Source organism: Thunnus maccoyii, chromosome 19 (genome assembly GCF_910596095.1).
Source record: "Thunnus maccoyii chromosome 19, fThuMac1.1, whole genome shotgun sequence".
Taxonomy (NCBI): domain Eukaryota; kingdom Metazoa; phylum Chordata; class Actinopteri; order Scombriformes; family Scombridae; genus Thunnus; species Thunnus maccoyii.
This window is the reverse complement of record NC_056551.1, coordinates 2374264-2395280: the sequence shown is the minus strand read 5'-3', so window position 1 is coordinate 2395280 and position 21017 is coordinate 2374264. Positions and strand designations below refer to the sequence as shown.

The 21017-nt window shown below is 39.9% G+C and overlaps 2 protein-coding genes across 3 annotated transcripts in view; both read right to left on the bottom strand.

Annotated features, from left to right (window-relative positions):
* Positions 1-5181, bottom strand: part of pip5kl1 (phosphatidylinositol-4-phosphate 5-kinase-like 1) — a 29649-nt gene extending 24468 nt beyond the window's left edge. Inside the window, exons 1-2 of the mRNA XM_042394366.1 lie at positions 5075-5181; positions 4680-4898 (exon numbers count right to left, since the gene is read on the bottom strand). Of these exons, the coding sequence (XP_042250300.1) occupies positions 4680-4898 (219 nt within the window). The 5' untranslated portion in view covers positions 5075-5181. The remainder of the gene's footprint in view (positions 1-4679; positions 4899-5074) is intronic.
* A 9240-nt stretch (positions 5182-14421) lies between these two features.
* On the bottom strand, positions 14422-20469 carry dpm2 (dolichyl-phosphate mannosyltransferase subunit 2, regulatory). 2 transcript variants are annotated; one of them, XM_042395240.1, is made up of 5 exons: positions 20391-20469; positions 19123-19212; positions 18731-18833; positions 16890-16977; positions 14422-15050 (listed from the first exon to the last, which is right to left on the bottom strand). In XM_042395240.1, exons 1-4 carry the CDS (start codon positions 20391-20393, stop codon positions 16922-16924), a joined length of 252 nt encoding a protein of 83 aa, XP_042251174.1. In that variant the 5' UTR covers positions 20394-20469; the 3' UTR covers positions 14422-15050; positions 16890-16921. The 2 variants fall into 2 exon arrangements, with proteins under 2 accessions (XP_042251174.1, XP_042251173.1); XM_042395239.1 differs by lacking the exon at positions 14422-15050 and having other exon boundaries at positions 15804-16977.
* Between the last annotated feature and the right edge of the window lie 548 nt (positions 20470-21017).

The following is a 21017-nucleotide window of genomic DNA, read 5'->3' as shown; positions in this document are numbered from 1 at the left end:
ATTATTCTGTCCCAAGCCTTTTGATCCATATAAGCAGTTGATCACTGTAACCGTGATCAGTATCAGTGGTTTCCACTGTATATATACAAGGGGTGTGCCCAAATCCAAATATGTTATTTGGCAAAGCAAAAATAGTGTTTTTTTCAAACATTTATTTCATACAAATACTTTAGAAATTATTTGTTTTCAGGAAGGAAAAAAATCATGTCAAACACCAGCACGCAGGTCAGTTAAATGACTATCTCAGTCTCTCTCTTCTGCTCCGCTGTTACATCTATCAGCAGGTCTCAACAAGGGGAGTCACACCCATCTGCTGCATGACGCACATTTCATTATTTGGACATCACTCCTGGAGTTGGGGGTGTTTGCCAGAGATAAAGCTGAGCTACTGACACAAGCAACGTGCTGTCAAGGGACTCTCCATAACCCGTTGTTCCCCTTCTCCTTTCCACAAAGTGAGGTTGTAAAAAATAGGCAGTCAATGAAATGTGCAAAGCAAGAATCGCCTTTGAAGTTCCTCTGTACACATTACACACTGTGCTGTCTCTGTGTTATGGTTGTATAAGTAGAGGTCTGTCTGCATGTTGGCAATGCACTTGGTTTAGCTCAGAGGTCAGTGCAGTCGTCTATGATCTGGGAGACTTGAGTTTGAGACCCAGTGTTGGGATCTCCTTCATAAGATAGTTTTTTCATAAACACTTATTTTAACACTTCAACATCCTAAAATTAAAAGCATAATAAAAACCAAAACTGGATTTTTATGCCTATTTCCACTTTTATTAAAATACAAATACAAATATATATATTTTTGCTGCCTCAACCAATATAGATACAAATACAAATACTAGGCTCTCTGCACATCCCTAATATATACCCTCACCGGCACTACACATGTGCAATCTAATGCAATCAAATATAACAGCTCTGCCATAAATTCTACTTTTCTACAAATTCTACAAAGCTTATACATTTTCAGCTTTTTTGACATCGTCAGAAAGGTGATAATATTACTTTATGTTTATTATTGAGGTTGTAGTGGGTGGTGGTGGTGGTGGTGTACTGGAGTGCATTATATTGATAGTGTTCCTAATATTTTGTCCACTCTATTAACATACATGACGGGGGCAAAATATTAAAATCTTTTTTAGCTGGTACACGGCAGCCCCCCATAAGAGCATTCATGGATGACCTAATGGTGACAGCAACATCCATTCCTGGGTGCAGATGGCTCCTTCAAGGGCTCAAACAGCTGATCTCAGGGGCAAGGATGAGATTTAAACCAGCCAAGCCCAGGTCTCTGGTCGTGAAGAAGGGAAGAGTGGCCAGCCAGTTCCGCTTTACCCTGGAAGGACCCAGATTCCAATGGTGACAGAAAAATTGGTCAAGAGCTTGGGCAAGATCTTCAACAGCTCCCTGAGAGACACAGCTGTGCTTCAACAAACAAGGAGCGACTTGACAACCTGGCTCACTGCGATTGACAAATCAGGGCTTCCAGGAAGCTTGGACATACCAACATGGAGTCCAGCCAAGGTAACTCTGGCCCCTTCTAGTCTACAAGGTGCCAATGACAACAGTGGACACACTAGAGAAGACCATCAGTGAGTTTCTCCGGAGGTGGTTGGGGTTCACTTGGTCATTAAGCAGCTTTGCCCTGTATGGGCATTCCACCAAGCTGCATCTCCCCATCAGCGGCCTATCAGAAGAATTCAAAGTCACCCAAGCCATGGAGGTTATGATGTAGCAAGACTCCTCTGATGTTAAAGTCACTTCAGCAGGAATCCACGTTAAGACTGGAAGGAAGTGGAAGGCACAGGAAGCTGTTGGCAGAGCGGAGGCATGACTGGGGCACAATATCATGGTGTACACTGTGGCAGTGGGGTGGGCAGGACTGGGCAGTTTTCCCAAACCACACTACAACAAAGCCTGTGGAAAGCAGAAGCATCAACTGGTTCAGGATGAGATACGAGCAGAGATGGAGGAAGAACGCTGCAGCAAGATGGTTGGCATGTACAAACAAGGCACCTGGACCAGATGGGTAAGTGGTAAATGGTAAATGGACCATACTTGTATAGCGCCTTTCTAGTCTTCCGACCACTCAAAGCGCACATCACATTCACCCATTCACACACATTCATATGCTGAATGGGTACAGGGGTTACCATGCAAAGTCCCAACCTGCCCATCAGAGGACACTAACCATTCACACACACTCACACACTGATGGCACAGCCATTAGGAGCAATATGGGGTTAAGTATCTTGCCCAAGGACACATCGACATGTGGACTGGAGGAGCCAGGAATCAAACTGCCAATCTTCCAATTAGTGGATGACCCGCTCCACCTCCTGAGCCACAGCCACATGGGCGCATGCGGAACCTCACAAGATCACCTGGACAAAGCTCTGGAGAGCCAAACCATCGCACATCAATTATCTCATCCAATCAGTCTATGACGTTCTCCCAAGCTCAGCCAACCTGCATAGCTGGGGCATGGCAACACTCTATGCCAGAAGAGGGGTACCTTGGAGCACATTCTTAGTTATTGCCCAAAGGTGTTGGGGGAAGGGCAATACCACTGGCGCCATGACCAAGTCCTTAGGTCTTTTGTGGACACAATCAGCACAGTAATTCAAAACAGCAAGAATCAGCATGCCCCAAAACAGTCCATCACCTTCATCAGCCTAGCTCCTCGAGAGGGCTTCTTGCCACCACATGGGACAGGCAGCTCCAAGTCAACCTAGGAAGGCAGCTCAAGTTCCCAGAAAACATCACAACCACTCCGCCCCACCCATGGTGTTAACATTGGAGTCTACAAAGCAAGTGGGCCTGCTGGAACTTACTCTGGAGGGGGATCCGCTTGGACACAAGGTGGGGGCTGATCATCCCCTGCTGGGTCGCCCAGGTGAGGGTGTCTGATGATTAAAGACCTGAAACATCCTATGAGCCTGGGTTCATCACTGAAGACATGTCCAAGTAGCACCAGAAGGTGTTTTCTAGAACTAAAAATAATAATAATAATAATAACAACTAGCAGTGTCCTGGACCAGAGTGACGATGATCACTACTATTGACTAATGATCATTATTAACTATTTGTTGGTTCTCATCTTTTCATTCATACATTTTCTTAACTTTGTCATTTTTGATAAATATTATATAATCTGTGTAAAGATCACTGAATGTTATTCGCGCAACTAATCAAGGCAGACAATAGATATCTTGAAGACATTTATTGGGCTTATAATTCAATATATTTGATCAAATCATACATAACACAGCCAATATTGTTGGCTTGTGCATATGTTGATGATGTTGAAAAACAAAAGGTCTGGCTGGTTGTAGTACTGTCAGAGCTGGGGGGTGAGGCTGCAGTCTGACAAGAGGAGGTGACTCTGCTTTTACCAAGAAAAAAATATAACCACAGATATAAAATACATTAATACAATCACAAACATATCAGTCAGTCCTGCTGCTCTACATGCTGCCTCATACCTGAACTGCACCGATTTTCAAGTAGCTAAAAGTCCAAGATAAGCCTAAAATTGAACTGATTTACTGAATCTGCTGTTATAAAAACATGGAAGACAGATTAGGGGTAGGGTGTTAGCATGAAAGGCAGCCTATTATCGAAACGAGAGAAATTAAATTAAATAATACATTTCAGAATAAAAGGTCAACAACTTAGTTAAATCTCAGAGTGCATGTGTATTCCATAAAAGAAAAAACAAACTATACTCTTCTGTTTTGTGTCAGTATCATTCTGGAAAGATTCCAGATCAGTTTCTGACAGCTCAGACAACAAGGTGCAGAATTCCCACACAGGTCATTTATATAACTCACACTTCAAATATTACTGAGTTATATTATCATTTATTTACTGAATTACATTGTACACATCTCTGTCAACTGTTTATCAGACAAAGCCTGGTGTGGCTTTGTTTATCTGAATCAATTTATCTGTCTGACTACATCAGAGACAATAATGCTACAGTGGTTTACTGTCAGTCACAAATATAGAAGACAGAGCAGTACGTTCATTTGTTTGGTAATTAATATTACCAATGTTATCACGTGGAGAGATTATCAATAATGTTACGTTATGAATATGATTGCTTAGATGGAGGTAGAGGGCAATGTAGATAGATAAATCAACACTGTATCTTACCGTTCATCTGGTTCCACAGTGAAGAAACAGCTGAATAAATGCCAGGAACATTTGCCTACTGCTGGCCCTATTCAAGGCCAGCAGATAAATATCAGCTTAAACAAAGAAAAGTGCAAGTTTCATTCACCATAAACATAAAAGACACAAATATCTCATATTTTGGTTTAAGTTTTCAGCGAAGTTAGGCTCGTCATAAACTTTGAATCACTGCTTCTACAGTCTTCACTTCCCATGGAGTCAAAGTGGAAGTGGAAATAAGGACAGCGCCACTCTGCCATTGCAACCCACATTGTGGTCGGAGGGTGTATTATCCTAAAACCCTGTCACCAGGATTCAAGAACTCTGCTGCCGCCCAGCATCTGTGTTATCAAGTGCAGCCCACACTTAACCCCCCTCTTTACCGCCACAACATCACCGGTAACATGGCAGGAAGTGCGCCAGTTGAACGGAGTGACATCTGTATATATATATGCAATGAGGTGATTGAAATGTTGCCACTGCTGACCCGTACTCACTGTAGGTGCTTTTTCGATTGTGATTTGGATGGCTGCTGCCAATCCCTCCTTCATCATGCAGGTCAGGCTGTAGAACTCATGGTGTTGATCGATCTCAAATAAGCCCAGAAGCTTCCACTGCTGCCTCAAACCTCCCCACCTCCTCCTTTTCACCTCACCGGAGCGCTGACGGTGACCAGACATCCTCAGGCCACCTGCAGCTGCTGACTCAGCCGCCATCTGGGTTACAGAAAAATATACAAATCAAGAATATATGACTGCTGTGCAGTCACTTTTACCCTAACCTTTTCATCTTAACTCTCATGACTATTCTCTTTATGTTGTGTGTTATGTTATTAATACTGCAGCAAATGTACAAATTATTAATGTATTAATTAATGTATTATTATTATTACCTGACACGGCACTGTGATTGCAGACAAGGTTTTCAAAGCTCCAGCAAAGAGAAATCAAAGAGTAAGTAGAGGCCAGAGAGGCTAGTGACAAACACAAAAGACAGCTGACTCTCAGTTGAGTCTTTAACAAGGTAACTATGGAGACAGACACAAAGGGATAATAGCTTCATAGGCCATGCTGTGGTTAATGGCATAACGCTGGTCCTCCAACCAAAACAACTCTTCATTAAAACACATTTGAAATGTTCAACTATGTCTACATTTTAACAGTAAGTGGAGAAAGACAGCAAAAGTACAATAATACCACATGATTTAATGTATCTTTGGAAGCATAAGACAGTAAATGAACATGAGGACAAAGACAAAGAATCAGCAGAATAGCGGACAACAATGGTGCAAGTGCAAAATGTTTAAAAAAAACACTACCCACAAATCTGACAATATTCTGTATTCATCTTACTGTCAACAAATTTCATAAAAAGTCCCAATTCAGCAATAAATTGATCTACTAACAAGTATAATGTGTGTATCAGAGGCTGATATATCATCACCCCCGGAGTCATAGAGCTCCACTGTTGTTCAAAAACTATTAAAAGCACATCAATGAGTCACACTGTTACACTGGGTGACATGTTCCTTCATCACCAGAACACACACAGTGTGTAGTAGTCTACTTTCACACAATCCCACACACATTGTCCCGCTGCTGGAAATACTCACTAGAACACCAAATGTGGATTCATCCACTGCTGAAAATATTCCCTAACAAATGCACTATATCCTCCTGTTTGAGTAACATTGACTGAAATTAAACTATATATTTGTGACCCACTTTTTAATGTTTATATCTTCAGTTTGTTTCTTCATTTTTTATTTTATTTTTTTTTTGTTAATTGGGTGAAGTGACTCTTTAACCTCCATCAAGTGAATACAAAACTCATTGGCTCCTTTTTAAACACTAATAAAGAAGGATGTTGAACTACTTCTGCTTTGTGTGCATTACTAAGATGACTCCCTGTTACACTAAGAGGGGAAAAAATTAGCTGATTTGAAAAAAATATGTCAAAATGCATTTATATCCTCTTATACTGATGGTAACACCCATTTAATAATAATTATGTTAAACATTACTGATGATTTCTCAACAACCAGAGCTAATGTCCACCTTAAAACTCAACCACCACTTCTTCAGCTGCCACTGTAATCACATCAGTAGATCAACCCCTTTTGTGAGTTAACCAGCTATGCCATTGGATAGTTCCATAGCAACAAGCATGATGTGATGCTCCTTGCGGCTTTTGAGCTCTTCTCTCTGTTACTAGCGACGCTCACAGCTTCCCTTTGCATTTGGCCATGAAACAAAGGCTTCCTGTCTGATCATAACCTTATGTGACCCCGTTTGATGGTCCGCTTGAGTGTTTAGTCTGCGAGGGGTTTGAACACATCACATCTTTAAGTGCAGTGCAGATAGGCAGAGTCATTATTTCTGGAACGACACCTGATGCTGGAGAAAATTCTCATTTAGAATCATTCTGTTGTCAATACTACCTCGTGTTATTAAAGCAGAATTTAGAAAAGTTGCCATACATACTTCTTATCATAAGAAGTATGTAAGTTGAAAACACTCAAAAAAGCCTAGACACACTAGAGTTGACAAAAAGTGTCTATAATAATATGCATTTATATCTAAATCTACCAGTTTACATGTCACATGTTGAAAGACATGTACACATGTACATTGAGACAGTGACCACTGACCTCTTCACTCCTAGTTTGAATCCTGCAGGGTACCTTTGTTTCATGTTGTCCCACTGTGTTTAAGTGCTAAATTTATCACCATCTCTGCAGTTCCCTTCTGCTCTACAGAGCTTTTTAGCTTATTGTTTTGGTTTTATGGCCTGCAACTTTAATGTCTAATTATATAAACATAGTGGAGCATTTAGCAGCTAAAAGTCCAGATATTTCCCTCAGGAGTTGGTGGAAACAACAGTGCTAAAAGCAGAGTGATATTGACTTTTCAGTCACTATTCATCATGACTGTTCATCATCAGTCAGACGTTGCATCACCACTTTTGTACCACGCAGTACATCTCTCTCATCCTGCATGATTGATTGATTGATTGATTGCAGGGGACCTGCAGAGCTGGTAATAATTCTCTGTGGGTTTGTCACTACAAGTGACCCATTTCACATACAAGTGTGATCCATTGTTAAAATGAAAATATTGATTATAGCTGCTGTAAGTGCAACTGTGGTGTCACATGCAACATATTCACAATGTTACTTCCAGTAGTCATGCCAAAATTTGTGTTGTAACAAGCCTTATTCTTAATATTAATAGCATTATTATCAAAACATTTAGTCAGGCAGAGCTTGGACATGCGGGAACAGGAAGTTTATGTGCCTTTAGAAAATAATTATTTCCATACAATGCCTGACACTTGATAGTTTTTATTTTTGTAACATATCTATCATTGATTTTACAAAGGTTATAAATAGTATGTGTGACAGTTGGCCCTTTGTTAGCTTGTGTAATTCAAGACAACGCAAGGGAGGCACCTCTGCAGCAACAAAATTCTGAAATCTCAGCCACAATCTCACTGTTACTCCTCCGCCAAATGAGGTCATAACACCAGATCCTAAAAAGAAAAATAAACTTGGCTATTACAGCTACTGTTTATGCCACGCTCTTTGTTCCTGTGAAATGTCTGTGACATGGTTGCACATGACTATCTCATCTGAATCTACAGTTTCGCCACAAACCTCTATTGTAACATTCCCTGTGATTCTGAGGACTTCCCAGGCATGTGCCCACCTGCAATAAAAGGGAAATTCCTGCAGAATGATCCAGTTGATGGTCATACAGGCATACAAACTGTTGGCAGCACTCCTCCACTGAGAACTAAGGCCTGACTGTAATCTATTTAATGTCCTCCCAAGTAACTGTGATGATTTCACCAATATAATAATATATATAAGATGCACTAGTGGGTAGAGGATGTATTATGTCATTATAGTCCAGTGTCTCTTTGGTCTCTCTTTGGAATTAAAGTTGCACATCTTGACAACTTCTTGTCAACAAGAATGCTTAGCTATGTTTTAATCTAGTTTATAATGGAGAATAGAATTTCTACCATTCAACTTTCATGGGCAGAGTAATAGTTGCTCTCAGTAGTTGAATTTAGTTAAGAAAAAAATCTTTAGGACAAGAATCGAGAGCCTTGATGAGTGATGCATATGCAGCATTCTCCTTCCTTTTTATGTGCTTAACAAAAGCAGTTCTACTGTTATCTTATAATGTGCACCCACCATATGGATGAGTCAAAATAACCTGAGATCAATCAGGTTACGTAGACCCAAAGATGTGGAGTAAACCTGGGTTCTTGGCTTTATGTCGTTAATAGACTTCATGAATCGGCCCATCATTTAGATGCAGAATATTAGACAGCCTTATAGACAGCAGACTTCACGGAGTTATTTCAGAGGGACTGGCCAAGTGAGGGGAAACTTGTACATATGATCTCATGTTTTTGGACATACAGAAATTTGAGATAAAATGTGACATTTCTATCTTTTTTTTTCAGCCTGGCAATTTGACATTGGGTCTAATAACATGTTCTTGAGTCAACAGCTGCCATCCCTTTCACATGGCACACATGTTGGTAACTGGTAAACGGCAAGGATAGAGGCTGTCTTTTCAAGTCCTGGATCTGGGTTTTAGCCCCTAAAATTCACTTTTACTCACCCTTACACTCCAACATTCAAGTTATCCATCTCAACTAATTCAGCTTTTCCATTTAAGGGTGTTTTCCTTATGATGACTGACTGCATGTCATGGTTTAACCACTCCTACAGTTATAGTATGTGTTGCAGGAGCTATTTCACAATGAATCACTAGTATTGAATGTATTAATGAAAGACAAGTTCATTGTGATTGTTTCAGAAAGGTATTTGCAGCTGTATATGGGAGCCTACATATGTTTGGTGAACTGCCTCCTATAGCTGATGAGGATTATCAAAATGCTTAGTCAGTGAGGATAACAAAACCTGATTCTGCTGTCCCACAATGACATCCCACACCGTGACATCGTATGTGAACCTATAGACTATTGCCACTCAGTATCAGCATGTTGAGAGAATTCTCTGAGTTAAAGGAGGAAGATATTAAAGGATGTATCGCTATAAAGTTCATTACCTCTCTTCTCTGTAGCAGTGACAGGCAACACAGAAGAAATGCCAACATAAAAAAAAACATTACCCAAGCTACAAATTAACTACTATTCATAAAATGTAGTACTGCATAGGGACTGATATCCTCAGATAAATGCGTTTTACTTGCCTCGGTGTGGCGCGTGGACGCAGAGCAGAGCAGAGGTCGATGCGCAGCCGTCCGGCTCGGTCTGTCCGTGTCAGTCTGTATGTGACAGCGTGTGTGTGTGTGTGTGTGTGTGTGTGTGTGTGTGTGTGTGTGTGTGTGTGTGTGTGTGTGTGTGTGTGTGTGTGTCACATGTCAGCCTACAGTGTGATGATACGGAGGAGAGTCTGGCTCACCCTGCGGTTCAGATCACACCCACACACTGTCACCGACTGACCGGCCAGCCGCGCGCACTGCGCCACGCATACGACTATCTGACTCTGAGAGGTTTACGTCACACAAATGCAGTAATTAGCTGGCAATTATGAGATTTTTTTAAAAAAACAAACAACTTAATGGATTAGTAAATTATCATTAATACATCAATTAACTGAATAAATACATTCAAAGAAGGATTAAGAGTAAAAATGTTTGTTAGGATGATGACAAAGTGACCAAAGATAGAAAGGAAATAAACCCTGCTGAGTCATGCAGTCATCTGATGAAAGCTGGTTATGCTCCAGCTATCAGGGCTCCAGTGAAAGAAGATGATGAAGATAAGAAAGAAGATAAGTATTTCTAGGGTATAAATATAGCTGTGGGTCCCTCAGAGCCAGCAGCTGGCAGTATAGGCAAAAGCTAGGGGCATCAGGATAGTGTAGGGATGCACAACAAAAGGGAGACAGAGAAAGACACAGAGAAAAAGAATAACATAACTGTGGAGGCTAAAGTGCCTTCCCTCTGTAGCAAGCAACTTATTTGCTTTTGTTGACTGCAGGGATCATATAAGGGGAGTTTTTCCTTACCGCTGCTCATGGGGGGATTATTGGGTCTCTGTAAATTAAAGAGTACGGTCTTGACCTGCTCTATGTGAAAAGTGCCTTGAGATGACTTCGGTTGTGATATGGCGCTATATAAATAAAGATTGATTGATAAAATAAAAATAAGTCCAAGAATGTTCATGGAAAATGTCTTACAGACCTCTCTGGTGAGCTGCTGTTCAGGCATTTACGTAAGTCTGATCCAAAACCAAAACAGACTATAATTACCACCAATGCCCAAAATTTATGAACTGCCAGAAACAGGAACAGCTCTGCAATCAATCATGTTACACTTTCGACAGAAACCCCACATGCCAGAAGCATAATCTGAAACAGGGCACATGCAGCTGTGTACATATGTGAAATCCCAAACCCTTTGTTCCACACTGATCTCACCACTCTTACTGCCAAGTCAGTTAGAGCTGCAACGATTTGTCGATTAATCAATTAGATAATCAACAGAAAATTAATTGGCAACTATTTTGATAATAGATTAATGAGTTTTATCAGTCATTTCTCAAGAGAAAATGTCCACATTCTCAGATTACAGCCTCTCAAATGTGAGCTTTAGGAAACAAAGATAGTCATTTTTCCTCATTTGTGGACATTTCATAGACCAAACAACTAATCAATTAATTGTGAAAAAAGTCATCAGATTAATCAATGATGAAAATAATCGTGAGTTGCAGCCCTAGAGTCAATCATTTAAGAGAAAGAGGAATACAAACAACAAAAAACAGAAAAGACATAATAAAAAAAACCTAACAACACAAAAAAAACCACAGCTGAAGTCCATTATCACGGCACCAGTACAACATTAAAAGATGATTCATGAATTTACTCTAAATAAGAGCCCACTCACACACAAAGACCACCCTGTGTATTCTCTGTAATTAACATAAAATCAGTGATGTTCCCCTTTGATTAACCCTCCAGAGAGATACTACATTACCCAGCTATCCATATTGATGTCGAAATTCAGAAATTCCTCCCAGATTAACCCTCAATTCTTACAATTCCTAAATATTGTATTTGCTGTCAACTTATACAAGACTGAGGCTAAATGATCATTATTTGGGTAGTTCAAAATAGAGATAAACCATATTATGATCCTTGGTGCTCTTCTTAAAAGTCAGATGTTCTAACTGCAACTATGCATCTAATGGAAATGTACAGTTTGTGCTTGGTCCTGGTCTACCACTTGTCACCTTTTCCAGCATCCTGAATGAAGAATATTTTGCAGATCTACAGTGCCTGTGAAAAACACTTCTCATGGCATCAAATCAAACAGTTGAGGAAACCATCCCATTGGAGACGGTATAAACAAGGAGACAGCAGACAGAGTGGTGGTTTGTTGGAGAGTTTACTCTTCATCCTGTCACCTTGTTTGGAGTACAGAACAAACAAGGAAACAGGATGGAGACATGACCTTTCTCTAGCAGCGCATAAGGGAGATGAGTGAGAGGGTGAAGGTGTACTAACTGGTTTGATGATAATCCATAATGAATAAGACCTTTGACCTTAAACAAGACAAAAGGTTTTTTCAGACAGTGAGTGGTTGCTGCCATCGCCTTCATTGTTTTCAGTGTAAACACGACTGCAGCTGTGCTGCAGAGGGCGGTGGCAGCAGCAGCAGCAGCAAGGAGAGTGATGGTTCAACATATTCAATTTGGTGTATAGTACAAGTTGTTGAAACAACAGTCAGGTGTCCATATGAACAGTGAAAGAGGTTTTCCTCGCTGTAATCATTCCTCCTGTTCATACTGGCTGTTAAAAGATCCCCATAAATGTGTTTTAAATGTAAGTGATGAAGGCCAAAATCCACAGTGTGTCAATTATCTGGAGCAGACTGAGTTAGTCACATGAAGTGGATATCTGCCACATTTAGCATCAAAGATATCTACTTGATTTGACTCATTTGGACAACTGAAGCTTCATATTAGCTTCAGATAAACTTTTAAATACATTTTTGCATAGAAGGAAGAATGTGGATTTTGTCCCCCATCACTTACATTGGAAGTGCATCATGAAGGGATCTTCTAATGGTCAGTATGAACAGGAGGAATGATTACAGCAAGAAAAACATTTTTCAATGTTCATTTGGGCTCCTGACTGTTGTTTTAAGACAGACTTGAAAAATTGTGAACTTATTCCAAAATATATAACATTGATGTCACAAGGCAACAGGCACACCAGCTGCTCATTATCTCAGAGCATCTCAACTTTCTCAGAGACAAGTGTTTGAAATGATTCATGTACAAATCTTATTTGGAAAAATCTATAGGAGGCTCATACAGCTTGCCCCGATATATGTTGTTCTGAGTGAGTCCTCATTTCCCATAATCTCTATAATGGACCAGGTGAGCGCAAGTTAGCATGACCCATAGAGCCACAATGGCTACATTTATTGGTAATATGCTGGGTTAAAATAAACCAGAATTATCGTTAAGAGACTACAGCCGAGCTAGCAGCTCTGTGAAGCTGTACTCAGGCACAAAGGTGCTTTGAGCTAAATGCTAACATCAGCGTGCTAACATGCTCACAATGTTAACACGCTGATGTTTAGCAGATAATACTCATCATGTTTACATCTTAGTATAACTTGTTAGCATGCTAACATATGCTAATTATCACTGAACACAAAGTGCTAAATTACAGCTGAGGCTAATGGGTATGTCATTAGTTTGCAGGTATTTAATGGTAAACCAAAGTATTGGATGAAGTGGATTTTTTTTTACTTGATGCTGGTGTTAGATGAAAAGTGAAGCAGTCAGTTGTAACAATTCATCCAGAGGGAAACATGAATGTCCGCGTCAAATTTCATGGAAATCCTTCCAATAGTTGTTGAAATATTTCACTTCGAACCACAAATGTCAACCTCATGGTGGAGCTAGAAGAAAAGTCGTGTGGTCACCAAACTCATTGGGATATATTATTATTAAACATGAATATCCGTACAAATTTTCATGGCAATCCATCCAATGGTTAATGAAATATTGAAATATTATCCAAGTACTGTTTCAGCTGTGGTTTTCCCCCCACTGAATAAAGGAGGCAGCAGTACAACACCAGAAGACACACTTATCTGTAGGTATTTACAGCTATTGTCACTACCACCATGACTAAAGCTGTTATAGCTGTATATAAACTGAACATTTGTAATTCAATAAACACAACATGTTTCCCAGCAGGAATATTTTATTCAACAGAGAAACCACAAACTGTATCTTTGTGCTACAGACTGCAGACAAAATGCTTGTTTGCATCCAAAACCATTCACAATTAACAGAATTCACACTTTCACAGAGTACTAAAATAGACTCCCATACAGTAAGTCATAGTAAAGACAGAACTTAAGAGCCATGCTACTTTTACTGAAGTTGGAATTCTGACATTTCTTCACACAGTGACACATATTCACCTCCTTCCATCCTGCTGTGTTACTGTCAATCACCACATGAACCCAAATATAAGACAGTACTTTGTTTCTGGAAATTATGCTGCAAATAGTGGGGGTCTTATCATGTTTGAGGACTGGACATTTACACATTCTCATCACCACATATTCTAGCAGGAGGATGCCATCTCCTACAGTGTTGCATCATGGGTTGTTTGTAGCCTTAAAGGACTTTCAAAGTATTTTGAAGTTCCTCTAAAACAACAGTGAAACATGCTTTTTTTTTTTTTTTTTTGCTGTAATCACTCGTCCTGTTCATACTGACCATTAGAAGATCCCTTCATAATGCACTTACGATGGAAGTGATGGGGGACAAAATCCACAGTCCTCCTTCTGTGCAAAAATGTATTTAAAAGTTTATCTGAAGCTAATATGAAGCTTCACTTGTCCAAATGAGTCAAATCAAGTAGATATCTTTCAACATTACAGTCTTTTTAGAGCCAAAGTTCCTCTTTTTGTTACTATACTTCCACTGCAGCTCAACAGGGAAACACTGAGGAAACACAAAGAGGGAATTTGATGCTAAAAAGACTGTAAATGTGGCAGATATCCACTTGATATGACTACATCAGACTGCTGAGGCCTCATATAAGCTTTACTTTTTTGCACTAAACAACTGTGTGGACACACTGCCATCACTTACATTGAAAGCACATTTGAAGGGGATCTTTAATAGTCAGTATGAACAGGGGGAACGTTTACAGCGAGGAAAACCTCTTTCACTGTTCATATGGACACCTGACTGTTGTTTTAAGACACACTCGAGAAATTGTGGACCTATCCTTTAAAGTTGCGAGTAGCGAGTTTCCTCAAGTCAGTTTGTAGTGAGTTAATTCACTCTAAAAGTGTTCAGGAAGCCCAGTTTAGCCTGCAGGAGCTTCTGACTGCTCATTTAACATTTTTTATTTCCACGGTGAAAAAAAAATTCCTGATGCCTCAAAATGAGTGGTAAGGTCCCTGTGATGTCCTTAGTGCAGAAACAGATTGAGTACTGAATCATCTGGCAAGCAGCCAAGAAATACCGCTGCCATGGAATGTCACGATGAGGAGATAAAAGATGAAAAATGCTAAAATCCATTCAGCTCCACTTAAGAACATCAAACAAGCTACACAAACGTGAGATTGACATTTACATTCTGCCCAGAAGTGTTTTATGTTCCACTCTTGCAGGGGAAGTGGCTTCAGGGCTGAGGACTCTCTGTCTGTGTCTCTGGGATGTTTTCCCAACAGGATCAATCTCAAAGTGTTTTGGATCTTCAGGTGGTATTTTTCAAAAAAAACATCTGTCTGACGGGGGAAGTGTCTTATCATCAGGATCATCTTATGTTTGGGTCAGTGCGGTATCTGAAGACACACAAGTGACATCAGTCCATTCAGACTCCTGCAAACTTCCAAGGGGGTTCTCCCTTTGCAGTAGATGGTCTGAGGGATTATGTACTGGATCCCAATGAAATAAGATATTAAGATATAAGAACTCACAATGTCGTAAACCCTTGAGCTAAACAACTTTCCAGTAACACTGTCCTCTCCCTACAAGAGGGAAAAAACAGTGACTGATCTAAACACTACCCAACAGATAACAGTAATCACTGAGCATTCTCAAGACCTTTGGACAAATTTAAAGCCGCTATGTGTTGATTCATTTATGTGACCTCTCAAGTTATTGAGTTTTAGTTTGTAAAAGAAAATAGATAATCTCAGTGAGCTGGTGCACTCTATGTATTGCTTTCAGCACATTCACTGTCACTATCCCTGGCTTTAAAGAAATGTCAAAAGTTTTCTCATTCGACAAACAGTAGCTTTAAAATCATACTACTACTAATTCTATCAACTCTAATTAAACTGAAAATAGAACCAAAATATAAAACAAATCTCAAGAGATCATTTTGTTTAACAAATATAACTTTGTAAGCATGAATGTCAGCTGTTAAGGAGACATTATCAGAGACTGGAGGAATGACTTTTGTGTGTCGGGCCACCAGAGAGATTTTTAGGCTCTGTTTACACCTGGTATTAACATCTGTCTTGGGTGATCCGATCACAAGTGGGCAGCTCTAAATACAGGTGTAAATGCACCCAAGATGCATTGAGGATGAATTGAGTTCCGATCACTCAGACCACATTCGTGGGTGGTCTGGGCCGCATGTGGCCACATTCATTTAGCAGTGTAAACACAATGCGGCCTGGACCACATTGAAGGAGCGCCTATTGCTGCCTCCCAGTCCGTGAACCCTCCGTCCAAAGCTGTTCAACTTGTTTGACAACAGGAAGAAAGTCATTATTTTCTTTTTCCATTTTTCATGTGAATTAAAAAAACGTAAACAACTTCCCATTTTTCCCGTTCCCCTAACCCGTTTCCCTCATCAAATCAATTTGAATTGAAATAAAACCATTAATTTTTCGCTTGTCTGTCTAAAAGAATATTTCAGAAGTTAAACGTTGCTGGATAGTTTCTTCTTTCCTGTCAAGTTGATAACGACAGTTTTTAGTTTTGCTGCGTTGCTCGACATGATGAGCTCAGGATTGATCGAGAGGACGACTGCTTTACTCCAAACAGTTTCACTGTATGAACCTGGACTGTGTGTGTAACAGCTGACCTACTGGATGTGTAGAAGAACACAGAACATTATTAACATTAGATCCTGACCGACCCTGTCGGCGTGTTGGAGATTTAAATGATCAATGAGGTAAAGCTGCTGTGCCTCGTGCGTAAATTCGCACAGCTTCTCTCTCTCGCTGCGGGGAGATCGCTGTATATAACTCTGTATTTTTTACATATATATATATATATGCTCAGAAGTGGCGCTAGAGTAAATCAATAGGACACGCATTTGAATTTCCTATGCATCGTATATTTATTTATCCTGTTATCACACAAGTTGAACACAGCTGTGGATGGAGGGTATACAGACCCATGGTCCTCCCGCCAGTCAGTTAAAAACAACAACGAATTTTGTCTTTGCAAACGGAAATGATGCACGTGTTTATATGCATATTGAGCAGGGAAGTGGGATCCGATCACAAGTGGTCACTCAAGACGCATGTGGAGATGCGTGTTAATACCAGGTGTAAACAGACGTACTTAAAGCTGTCCACTTGTGATCAGATCACCCAAGACGGATGTTAATGTCAGGTGTAAACAGGGCCTAAAAATAGCTGTGGCGCTACTCCATCATCTCATACTTAAATCCACAGTAGTCACTCTAATATCCTGATTAGTCCACTTTCTTTGGCTTGCGATTCTTCCATATGATGACTGCAGTGAAGGCCCCTGTGGAGAAGACAAGTATGGTATTAAGTTCGAAGTGGAAATGATACACTCTCATTTAATTTCATACAGTGCTTGAAAGTTTGTGAACCCTTTAAAATTTTCCCTATTTCTGCATAAATATGACCTAAAATGTGATCAGATTTCCATTCAAGTCCTAAAACTAGATAAAGAGACATCAGTTAAACAAATGAGACAAAATCCTTACACTTGTTAATGTATTCATTGAGGAAAATTATCCAATGTTACATATTTGTGTGTGGCAAAAGTACATGAACCTTGAGGATTATCAATTCATTTGAGGGGGAAATTAGAGTCGTGTGTTTCAATCAATGGAATGACAATCAAGTGTGAGTCTGGCAGGCCCTGCCTTATTTAAAGAAAAGAGATCTGGGTCTTCACTGTCAAACTCTGAGCTTCACAACACAGGTTTGTAGAAGTGTGTCATGCCTGGAACAAAGGAGATTTCTTAGGATCTTAGAAGAAGAGTTGTTGATGCTCACCAAGCTGGAAAGGTTTACAAAACCATTTCTGAAGAGTTTGGACTCCTCCAGTCTACTGTCAGGCAGATGGTGTACAAATGGAAGACACCATTGTTACCCTCCCCAGGAGAGGTCAAACAACAAAAATCACACCAAGAGCAGATGTGTAATAGTCCAGGAGGCCATAAGAGACCCCAGGGTAACATCTAGGAAACTAAAGGTCTCTCTTGCAGTGGCTACAGTCAGTGTTCATGAGTCCACCATCATGAGAACATTGAACATCAGTGGTGTGCATGGCAGAGTTGCAAGGAGAAACCCACTACTTTCCACAAAGAACATTGCTGCCATCTACGGTTTGCTCAAGACCACATGGATAAGCCAGAAGGTGATTGGAAAAACGTTCTGTGGATTGATGAGACTGAAATCAAACTTTTTAGCTTGAATGAGAAGTTTTATGTTTGGTGATGAGCAAACACTGCATTCCGGCATAAGAACCTAAACCCATCTGTGAAACATGATTGTGGTAGTATCATGGTTTGGGCTGCTTTATGGCCTCTGGACTAGAACAGCTTGCAATCATTGAAGGCGCCGAATTCTGAGTTGTATAAGCAAATTCTACAATAAGATGTCTGTGAACTAAAGCTCAACAGAAAGTCGGTCATGCAGTAAGACAACGACCCTAAACACACAAGTCACTCTACCAAAGAATAGTGAGATCAGAAGAAAGTTAATGTTTTGGAACGGCTGAATCAAAGTCCTGACCTTTATCTGATAGAAATGCTGTGGAAGGACCTGAAGCATGTGGTTCATGTTGAGAAGCCCACCAACATCTCTGAGTTGAGACTGTTGTATAAGGAGGAACAGACTAAAATTCCTCCAAGCTGATGTGCAGAGCTGATAAACAGTTACTGGGAACGTTAGTGGACACAAAAGTAAAAATCACACCAATTACTGGAAGCAAGGGTTCACATACTTTTGCCTTACACAAATATGTAAGATTGGATAATTTTCCTCAATAAATAAATGAATAAGTTTAATGTTTTTGTCTCATTCGTTTAATTGGGTTCCCTTTATCTAGTTTTAGGACTTGTGTAAAAATCTGATCACGTTTAGGTCATATTCATGCAGAAATAGAGTAAGTTCTAAAGGTTTCACAAACTTTCAAGCAGCACTGTGTGTAGAAAATTTAAAGGAGTTGACTGCAGAGTCCATATATAAGTGTGAACATTGGGGTGTGTGTGTGCTGTGTTTTAAGGTACAGATAGTCTACTCACCTATACAGAGGAGCAGTATTACTGCTGCAACGCCAGGAATAATGACTGAGTACTCCCGGGGAAGAAAATACTTGTGCAGTACGTGATCACTGTCCACGAAAGGCTGCAAAAGGGCAAAATACCACATCATACTCTATATTTCATTTAAAAGGTTTGCTTACATTGAAATTCCAGTTAGTGTGTCCTGTTGACAGACAAATATATGCAACAGGACCAGGAGTGATGCAAACTTTAAGAAACGGCCTCCTGCTTTTGGTTGTTTGATGAATCGTAGTGTGTGGTTTGGGAGACAAAGTTCAAGGTCTGAAATGCCTTGAAATAAGCCTTGTGTTGATCTGGACATTAGAGTGATGGTCCCCAAATGGGATTTTAGGGGCAGAAGCGGCACCTACCAGAACAATGACCCAGACAGAATAGTATGTAAACAGCAGGAGGCTGAAGACGACGAGACTCATGCCAGCTGCTTGATCCACTCCTGTAGCCTGAAAACACACAAATACCGACTGAACAGAAAGCATTTGGCAGCTGATATGTAAAATCTAATCATGAATGATTCGAGGATAAAAGTGCTTGTTGCAAGATACATAGTGTTTGACTTAAAGGAATACTTCAGTGACATAATGTAGTACTGCACTTCCATAAAGTTGGGGGACAGTAAAGATGTGAAACTGATTTAAAAGTGGCATATCCTGGCTTTTAGTCCCTAGTATGAGTCAAACTTTAAAAATGCTGGGTCCTACATTTCCCATCATGCAACCTCCATACCCATGCTTGAGTTTTAGGCCTCATTCAAGATAACCTTGATGACATCATAAGAGTAATTTTCTCAGACTTTAGAAAGCTCCTCCAGGGCCACAAAAGACACAACTGTTTTCACAGACTGAGTAGTAGTCCTCATGATTAGTAAACTGACCTTTGTGTGTAAAATTGGTGGAGTGCACCTTTAAATGAACAAAACTTGCTCATATAATTCTTTTCAGTATAAAATTTCTGGGCGGAATACAGTCCCATTTCTCAAGTACCATAGGCTCTGCTTCTGTCTGAAGAGTACATGTGGCTGAGCTGAAATATCTTCATCCACTCAATATTACTGAGAAAGTGGTTGGACATGGGACATAACTGCAGTGAGAGCACAGCTTTCACAGTTCAGTCTTCGTATAGGGAGCCACGCCAAACTCCATTCAAATATCTGTAGAATAAAAGCGGGTTCGCTTATTTGCCAACATACGAATGCAGCACAGCCTCAAATACATTTCATTTATGAATGAACAGTGCTCTCTTGTAAATTCGGCGTAGAAGACTTTAAATAATTATCCGGATAATTCCTATAAAACCTCTTGGTTTACATGACTGACTGGCGTTAAAAAGCTGATGTAAAGTCGAGAGTCGTGAAGATCTTGAGTTGTTTACGGACTTTCTACAGTTGGCGAATATCAAGCAAATTCGTTTTAGAGATAGAGACGAAAGTATGTTGTCATTAGAAACGATTTAAGTATCGCAAACTACCAAAGTGTAAGCTAACGTTAACATGAATGTCTCTAACATGTGAAAATGTCTTCCACTAACTTATGCGTTAGCCGGCCTAAGATTTAATGAGTTACAGCTTCAAATAGCTGCCTTTATTTCACCTGTTTAAGTTTAATCAGCTTATATTTCTTACCATTTCGGACAGGTATTGTTGTTTGCTGACGTTTCCTGCTGTTCTTCTTCCTGGTGATAAATCCGGCTGACAAAATGCATCTGAGAGTCTCTGCTGCCGTCTGCTGGTAAATCTGCGAACTGCAGCAGCTGCAGCTCCAAGTACAATATCCAGAGGAGGAAAAAGTATTCTGATCAATAAGTGAAAGTAGCAATATAACGCTATAAAGATAATCGATTATAAGCAAAACTCACTGTTACTCTTATTATTGTTAATGCATGAACATGTAAGCAGTATAATGTTGTAGTTGGTCAAGATGGAGTCTATTTGAACTGTTTTATACACTGTTGGGTAGTTTAACCTGAACACATATTTTATGTTAAATCTTGAATCTGAAAAGCAACTAATAACTATAGCTATGAAATACCTGCAGTGAAGACAAAGAACACAATTTCCTTCTGAAATGTAGTGTAGTAGGAGTATAAAGTAGCATCAAATGAAAATACTCAAGTAAAGTCAAGTACAGTACTTGAGTAAATGTACTGACTTTAATTGACTGGCAGGTTCCCATTCAATATCTTATATTTTGGTTCCATCTAAACTATACATTCTAAATAAATACAAAAATAAACGACTAAAATGTGACTA